Source organism: Rutidosis leptorrhynchoides, chromosome 3 (assembly GCF_046630445.1).
Source record: "Rutidosis leptorrhynchoides isolate AG116_Rl617_1_P2 chromosome 3, CSIRO_AGI_Rlap_v1, whole genome shotgun sequence".
In the NCBI taxonomy this organism is placed as follows: Eukaryota; Viridiplantae; Streptophyta; class Magnoliopsida; order Asterales; family Asteraceae; genus Rutidosis; species Rutidosis leptorrhynchoides.
This window is the reverse complement of record NC_092335.1, coordinates 449,353,695-449,363,396: the sequence shown is the minus strand read 5'-3', so window position 1 is coordinate 449,363,396 and position 9,702 is coordinate 449,353,695. Positions and strand designations below refer to the sequence as shown.

General features: G+C 32.8%; 1 protein-coding gene across 1 annotated transcript; it reads right to left on the bottom strand.

Annotated features, from left to right (window-relative positions):
• Nucleotides 1-2,257: 2,257 nt before the first annotated feature.
• Nucleotides 2,258-7,315, bottom strand: LOC139897962 (cytochrome P450 76T24-like). Its single transcript, XM_071880678.1, has 3 exons — nucleotides 7,216-7,315; nucleotides 6,242-7,017; nucleotides 2,258-2,824 (listed from the first exon to the last, which is right to left on the bottom strand). The coding sequence occupies exons 1-3, from the start codon at nucleotides 7,313-7,315 to the stop codon at nucleotides 2,258-2,260; spliced, it is 1,443 nt and encodes a 480-aa protein (XP_071736779.1).
• Between the last annotated feature and the right edge of the window lie 2,387 nt (nucleotides 7,316-9,702).

The following is a 9,702-nucleotide window of genomic DNA, read 5'->3' as shown; positions in this document are numbered from 1 at the left end:
TTTGTCCATACTGATCGAATTTAATCATAATAATTATAATTAATTTTATCTTGTTTATTGCTTGCATAGTGCACCCATTAAAAATCAACTTGCACCTTTCAAACATTGATTTGATAGGATAAGAACTTTAGTGCTTTGTAAAAGCACATCACACACGGATCCATCTCTTTTTTTATTAGCCGTTCGATCTAAAATAATCAAACGGTTGATCTCATTCATCTAAAAAGTTTATACTCTACAAAGATATATTATTCCACTTTCCTCCAACAACCACAAAGATATACGGATTATTAATCCCCCAACCCAATCACTCTCAAACCTTCCAACACAACACAGGAGGAAAAGCTCAAGGAGCAATTGGCCATCAAAGCAAATAGATTCCGGTCGGAGTTGACGCTCTAAAAGAAATCTGAAAGTACCAGAAGAGAACTGAATTACGGTGATGGAAGCTTCCCTTTTAAAGGCATGTGAGCGAAACTGCTCGTGGATCCGCGGTGAAAGAGATTAGATCTGTGGTTAATTACAAGTATTTAGTGCCATATTGAAAAAGTTTAATGAAGATTTAAGTAAGAATTGCAAACAAAGTATGATGAATTTATTGTAGTATTGTAAAGGTGAGTTTAACGAATGCAAAAACTTTTACAAATATTTTCAAGCTCAAAATACCTGTATTGTTAATTGTATTTTTTTATTATCTCGGATTGATTTTAATGATAGTTTGGATGGTTTTGTTGATTATTATCATGCTATAACTGCTTCTATTTTTTATCTACAAATTAAATTACGTAGGTTAAACTAGATTTAAAATTGTCCTGGTAAATTTGGGTTACAGATGATAAAACAGGGTTAAAAAACTAGAAAAAAACAGATTTGTGAGAATATATATATATATATATATATATATATATATATATATATATATATATATATATATATATATATATATATATATATATATATATATATATATATATATATATATATATATATATTTCTAAATGGCCCGTCGCTAATCCGTCCCTAGGGTCCATCGCTAGTCCGCCCCTAAGGGTCCGTCGCTAACCCGTCACTAATTTCGATGCCGTCGCTAAATCCGTCCCTAATTTTTCCCGAGGGCGATTTTAGGGTCGGATTCAATCTGTCGGAAATCCGTCGCTAAACACGTTTAGGGACGGATTAGGGACAGATTTTGCCGTCGCTAATTAAAGATTTTCTAGTAGTGTGTTGAATCCTATTGTGCCTTTGCCTAGCGATAGGGCCAATAAACCTCCGAAGAAGATGATTGCCCTCTATAAATTGCAATTAACTGTAGGAAACCTCCGTGTTCCTCTTTCTTCCTTTCTTCAACAGATTCTTGCCCACTATGGGATAGGGCTTAGTTAAATTCATCCATTAGGTTTACAAAAAATTATTCTTTTTGAAATGTACTGTAATGCTATAGAAGAAGTCCCCAATGTGAATATAAACTGCAACCCTTAATGAAAATGGTTTTTATCAATGTAAATATGATTATTCTTTGTTTATTAAGTCTGATAATTGTTTACTGAATTATTAGTCTATGTTGATGACATTGTTGTTACTGGAAATAATGTTTGATAAAATACATGTGTTTTAAATTTTTCTGCTTCTAATTAAGTTAACGTAAAAGATATGGGTGTACTGAATTACATACTTGGGATAGAAGTTAAATCCGACAATAACATTTCTCTATCTCAAAGAAAGGATATCTTAGACTTGTTACTTGAGTTTGGTATGCTTGGTAGAGAATTAATTAAATCAATCAAGATACAAATAATAATGGTATATGTATAACCTTTCAAAACAAAACACCTGCCATTTATCGGCGAAATGTACTGCTGACAAAAAATGGCTAAAGATTGGCTTGGTACTATTATTGGCGCCAATCTTTGGAAAGCTATTGCCGGACTACAGATATAAGTGGTCTTAAAGAGATTAATGATTGAAGGTTTTGTTCACTTGCCGTTAAGACACTCTTTAACATGCCCTTTTCATAGACACTGACGAAGAATCATAGTCATAGGAAGTTTTTTTTTTTTTTTTTTTTTTTTTTATCGATTAAGACACACTTCAACGATAACATAATGTAATGCAATTCTTTTCCAAGTAGAAATTTAAAATCACAATCATTTAGAACATGATTGCAATTTTTCAACAATTATGAACAACCATGTTCGCACCAATCATGTCACTTACAATACATGATTTAGGTATTGGAGTAGCAATAAGAGGTGTTGCCCTAACTAAGTAATGTTAGGCCAAAAGTATCATTCATGTCCATGTCTTCCTTATCATATGGAAGTTTCCAATCATAATGATACACTAAAGATGCCACCATTAAACTCACAACCCTATGGGCCAATGGTATACCCGGACACATCCTTCTGCCTGACCCGAACGGTAAAAACTCAAAATGTTGGCCCTTAAAGTCCTTCTCACTTTCTAAAAACCTCTCGGGCTTGAATGATAACGGGTCATCCCAATATTTGGGGTCACGCGCGATTGCCCACGCGTTCACCAATATTTGAGTATTTTTGGGAACTATATACTTATCGAGTTTAACACTATTCTCTGTTTTATGAGGTATTAGAAAAGGTACAGCTAAATGAAGCCTAGTTGTCTCTTTAATAACGGCCTGCAGATAAGGCAAGTTTAGTATTTTTGCTTCTTGGAATTTTCCATCTTTTCCAATTATTGTGGAGACTTCTTTTCGGACTTTTGAAAACATATCCGGGTTAACGAACAGCTCAGTCATTGCCCATTCGGTAGTGTTTGAGCTTGTTTCCGTGCCCGCTATAAACAACTCCTGTAATGTAACAATCGATTGTTATACAATAATTAACTAACATAATAAATGTCTTTCAATTGATTTTCTGTTAATTATTATTCATCGATCAATTGTTAGTTTCGCCTTCTTATTTAAACAACCTGGACTGAATATTATATTATTGAAAATTAAATGATTAACAATAATTAAATAATAAATAGAAGTGGGTATTTTTATTTGGCGAGCGAAACAAAAAAGAATTCCCGTTAGAGTAGAGTTAGATAAAAGAGGTATCGACCTCGACTCCATTCTATGCCCTGTTTGTGATTCTAATGTCGAAACTGTTGACCACTGTCTTGCAAATTGTCCAAAAGTAATAGAAGTCTGGAATGACGTTTTGAAATGGTGTAACATTCCGAGCTTAATTTCGTTTTCTTTGGAAAATATCGTTGACGACATTTCTTTGTTACACGGGTCATCAACTCTCGGAAAACAAGTTTGGCAAAGTGTCAAATGGGTCACTTGTTATCATCTATGGAAGACCAGGAACGATTTAATATTCAAAAAGCATCCATGGAATATATCGGCCATCATTACAAACATCCAATTGTCAAGTTTCGAATGGATATCGAAACGGGTAAAGAAAGCAAGACTTGAATGGCACCAATGGTTGATCAATCCGGGGTTCTACGTTCCTTCGTCCAACAATAGATCGGGAACCGGCTAATTCGATCGTCTCTTTTCTGTTGGTGATTTTAGTGTTATCAACAATCATTTTAGTTAATTGGGATTTACTAGAAAGCAAAGGCTTATCGAATTAAGCTCAATGACGAGTTTGGAGAGTGTGGAGTGCACGCTCGTTCGAGTTAATTCAATAAGGTATTGAAAATTACATCTTTTCATGGGAAGGTAACCACGAATGGTTACATCTCTTAATGAAGAGTGATGTTATTTCTAAAAGATGTAAATGAAGAGTTGCATCTTTTCGTTGAAAAGTTGCATATTTACATTGAAAGGTTGCGTTCTTTTACTCGCACCTTTTTCACTTCCTATAAATATAGGAATATTTTTTGCTTTCATAATGAACATATAAACAGAAAATACACATACTCTCTAACAATTTGATCAGTGATTTCGTTGCCAAAAACATTGATTGCGTTCTTGTCTTATCCCTGTAAAGATTTCGTGCAACCGAGGCAATCGTAGGGTCGAAATACTTTATAGAGAAAGTGAATACACGATTCAAGAACGAATCCGGCAGTCAACTTCTAACCCTTATTTCTAACAAATCTATAAAGTATTTTGTGATGATCATGGTTGAAATGATTCGTGGAATCTGCAACAAGTGCAAAAACCAGATTTGACTCACGTATCTGATATGAAGTCATATGGGATTTTGTACAATGTGATGGGGATAATTTTCTGGATTCTGAAACTTGTTTAATGAATGGTGAAATAACGTACAGGTATGTATATTCTGTTCATCCTATTTATTTTTATGGCATGATTTGGGATGAAATGTAGTGTTTGTAATTGAACTTGAAAACACAATTGCATGGTTAAGGGTCCACTGAAATTGTATGTGTAAATGAACGCATTACAAATAAATTATGTAATTATGATAACTTGATTTTACAAATACATACTTATCATTAGATATTGGAAGCATACGTGTTTAGTGTGCATCGGTTTTCTGGAAATTATGTGGATCCTTACACTTATTAATGGGTATTTATCATTAATTACAAAATTGCAGTAGAATTGCAATTGTAATCACTACTTTTATTATTCTATATATTCGTGATGGCACATGGGTGTTATACATTATGTTCATATGATAAGAAAATTCCCATTTATCAAATGATCCTATTAACAGTGATCTTTGAGAAATATATATGAATATATTTGGAAAGAAAATGTCGTCGGTTATTTTTAAAAGGTGTGTTGATATTGAATATTGAATGTATCGATTCATATCTGTTCACATGATATCAACGGATTAATTTATGTAAACGTTGGAATAAGTGGGAAACGATACTACACATATTGTTCGTTATTTGCATTTAACCTTTTGATGCAAAGATCCACTTATTGTTAATATTCATATCACCCCTTTATATTGTCAGTATACATTATATATGGGATATACTGATGTGGGCAAAATGATACCCTGACATACTAAAAATTTTCATGTGCATGGTTTGTGATGTATTATAGTCGAAATTGTGGCCTAGTACAAATGGAGTTGTCATTTCCATTTGTTGGATTATCAGAATGTATTGATGATAATTAGAGTCACTTAAATATATACGGTGTCAATAAAAGAAAGCATTATTATGTTCTTTGAATATTGACATGAATACCTCCTGTGGCTGTAATAATTGTGATGGTTGATAAGTCACAATAATTTAAGTGGTAACAACTGTTAGGTTAATTAACGGGTGGTAATAATTCGTTGAAAAAGTTACAAGACAATATTGTATTATTGTGAGGTGACTGATTTTGTTACGAATTCAAAATGGCCATGAGAGTCTTTATTCATTGGTGATTTATATCCATAAATCTTTTGATATCTACAAATTGGTACAAGTAAAAAAAATAAAATAAAAAAAAATTATGTTTTAATATGAAATGAGAATGGGATGTTGCTTAATTGTTTTTAAATACCGGTATGCTTTGAAAATTGGCGGTATGATGTATGTGATTACATCAAGTGACCAATTTAGCATGGTGTTAGAGAGATTAAGCATGGTCTAGTAGAATTCATTGTGATGGAGTTTAAGTACTTTGTTACTTGTAAACGCCAACCATGGATTATGGTTTAATTCACAATGAGAATCCTCAAACCATATTAGAATTATATTGAGTTTACTATTGGTCAAGAGGATTATACATCTACAAGTTGTTGGATTTAACACTTGGTATAGATGTGGTATCTTAGATCAAAAGGTTGATGTTGAGACTACTTACATTATAAACTAAATTGTCATTACTTCTTGGTTCTAGAAGTGGACTGACTAAGGTATGTTTATAATTATAATCTCATCATCCAATGTAATGGTATAATTGTGTGCATCATGTATAGTTTCTTCGTTTGCTTTCTTTTGTAGGCTTTTCTCGTGGTTTTTCGTTTCGTTTTGGACCCTGGTATATTTCTCGTGGTTATAAAATCTTACTTGCTTTTAAAAAAATTAAATAATAATAATAAATAGAAGTAAAATAAGGACCTAAATGATTTATACGGAGTATTAGCTATTCTTTGCAAGTGGAATTTTTTTATTTATTTAACAGATGGACAATAAAAATGTTAAGGAGGGAGTATCATACGAATGTGATATGCATCATTAACAACGAAGGTGCATTCTTTTTTCACTAATTAGTTTAATGTTTTTATAATATCTAATACATAAAAGCTTAAGTTCAAATGTAAATGAGCAATGGAAAAAAAGGATTTACCACAAGTAAAGTTCGGATTTGTACGAGATTGAATTCAGTTTCATTATCTGCGCTAAAATCTAAGAGTGAATCCAACATATCTCCAAATCTTGGTAGCTTCATTTCTCGATGCTTTAATCTCTCATTTATGAACACATCGGTCACCTTATCCAACCAATCATAAGCTGCCTTCGCCTGACGTCGTATATTCTGTGGATCTAACGGTCTTAAAACTGGAAATATATCCGCTAAGTTCAACTTCCCATCGACTCTCAGTATCGTCTTAACGGCCGTCTTAAACCATTCAAGATCATCAGAATAGTAGCTTGTCACATTTTGTGAAACACACGTGTTAGACATCATGTTAAGCGCGACCGCAAATGCCAACTTCCCTATGTCAACATTCGTCATTTGTTTCCCAGAGTCTCGAAGAAAATCCAACATTCCATTTACCACATTTTCGCGAAGGGCGCTAAGTGTGTCAAGTTTATGTTGGTGTGTGAGGTACATGTTGAGTGCTTTTCTAATAGTACGCCATTCTCCATTGGCTGAGAGCCACACCATTGTTGCGTTATGGTGTTCCAACGAGGCGGCTGCGTCTGGAACACTACACCCAGAGCAGGACTCATCATTGCGTTGAAGAATCTCTCGGGCAGCATCTGGCGTAGATGCTACCACGCTTGTGATGCTGCCCATGCGAATAGTCATAAGTGGACCGTGTTTTTTGGAGAGTTTGGCTAGGGACTCGTGTGGTTTTGGACCGACGTCTAGTAGGTTTCCGATGATGGGGAGGCCGGTAGGTCCCGGCCAGTGGCGGTACTTAAGGTATCCCAAAGGTGGTGTCCGCCCCCCTGGATTTTACGGAACAAAAATGTTTACACTAAAAAAAAAATTACTAAAAAATAAGGTTTTTTTAGTGTTCGTCCCTCCTGACTATGAAAGAATTAAAAAAAATTTACACTCGCCCCACCTGTATCCGAGTTCAAGTTCCGCCGCTGGTCCCGGGGGAAGGCGTCGTGCACGATAGAGGTCGAGCGCGTGGAGTAGAAAGAAGAAGAAAATAATGGAAGAAAATGTTAAAAGTAAAAGTTCCATTACTATAGATGGTATTATTAATGATTTAATGTTAATATTGTTTTAAGTAATCACATATGATGAGTGTCTATTTATGGACTAATGATGCAAACTGCTTGTGACGATCCGGAAATTTTCGACCAAATTTAAACTTAATCTTTACATGGTTTCGACACGATAAGTAAAGTCTATAATGTTGAGTCTCAAAAATTTTGAACTATTTTCATATATGCAATTACCCTTCGACCATTTCCGACGATTCACGAACAATTAATTGTAAATGGATATGTGTGTGTGTATATATATAAATAATAATTTGAAATATAACTTGTAGTATTATATGTTGTTGTTATTAAAATTAATTATGTAAAATAAAATAAAAGTAGGATATTATAATAATTATTACTTAAAATATATCTCTATATATAAATAAAGTATATTAAAAATAAATATTAAATGATTTTAATACTCGTTTAATGTTTCGATTGATATTAAGCAAGTTAAATTCAAACTTATGTAATTTTAAATAAACGGTGATACGAAAATGAGTTTTATAAATTATAGGCTTAGTAAAAATGTATTTAGAAGCTATTTGATAAATTTTAAAACTTTTTATATTTTACTTGGGGTTGAAAGTGAATAATTAATGTAATTTTTATTTAATAGTTAATGATCGAATTTTATACCATAATGACCAAACTAAATAAATGGTTTTAATTTTAAAATATGGGATTTTTCTGAATTAAATTATCCGAACTGTTTAACAAAGGAGCACGATATAATCTACATGTTAAAACTCTCGGCATGATATTAAACTACTGTACAATCTTGATGCACGTTTTAGTTCATTAGCATGTTAATTGATTGATTATTATAATTACTACTTTACATGAATTACTGTGGATGATTGAATAAATACCTATTGATGATTGTCTAATATCTATCAATGTATTATATATGGATAGCACTTATCCATATACCACTTCCAATTTCAAGTATGCTTCATCTTTCTTCCTTTCTGCTTGTCAACCCAAACAAGATGAGGCACCATGGTACACACCACGAGCAACCACCTTAGCTCCACCGGTCACCACTCATATCCGCCACTACCCTTCTCCAAAACCGTTGGCCACCATGAACACCCATCAACTTTCCTACTTCTTCAAACCAAACCATCACCATCTTTAACCTCTTTCTTTCTTCTCTTTCCTTAAGAACAACGACCACTACCATCACCAAACCCAACCCATACTTCACTTCTGCAACTATTCAAACAAAACACAAACTCGAAATCTTTTTTTTTTTTTTATTAATCGAGACCAAACCCACCATGGACACTAATTTCGCTCATTACCATCAAACACCAAAACCACTTAAATAATTGGCCACTGCTACGACTGCTGTGCTACTGATATTCGAAGCCAGGAACAACCCAAAACGTCATGGGTTACCACCATGCAAACCATCTTTCTTGTTTTCAATTTTCTGTCCGGAAACTAACTCACATCAAACCTTTTATAACCATTAGAACCCCAAGAACCGAAGGACACATTCATACGATATTAATTCTTGCTTCATTTCTTCAAAGGTATAAAACATAAAACTTAACTTTTTGATTTTAATCTTTACTTATGATTTATCCTTTAAATATTATGATTAGTACACATAAATTGATAAAAAAACGTAAAAGATGGTTAAGTATGGATCTATAGCTTGTCAGAATATATATCTATATTATTATTTTTTCGAATGTTCAATCTTTGAACAAATATTTCAGTGTCTATATATTATATTGACATGTACCTATATTTATTCGGATAAGGAAATGGTAGTTGAAAAGTTGGACCCTTAGTCTCAAGCCTATGATTAGATATAAAAAAATAATAATAATAAAAATAAAAAAAAATAAAAAAAAATTATATAAGAAAAATTATAATTTATAAGTAGCCTACCATTTTGGACTTTGAGAACCCAAATGGTCAGTACAAAGGAAAATAGGTGTTAATGGTTTTCACAAATTTTTTATTTGGATTGAAAAGTAATCGAACGAATAAAAAGGCTTCTATTAGTTGTGTAATTGATAGTCATGGTAATATGATACGGTCTTTTCAAGTCGAACGTGAACTCCTAAAATAAAGCCGATTCAAGATGGCGAGTCTCCAAAGAAAATAGATAAGAGACAGACTTTTTGGATTAACCAAATACTTCATTCATATTAATTTTTTCAATAATAAACGAGTTACATATTTATACTAAGAAAACTAAATGGCGAGAAATAAATAATTAATTGATACATAAAAGAACTTGTACTATTTGCCTAAACATGATAAAGCATGATCACAAGGATTGCTAAATTAATCCATATAATAAGGTACATGGTTAACTGCTTGAAACGTGTGATAGTGACC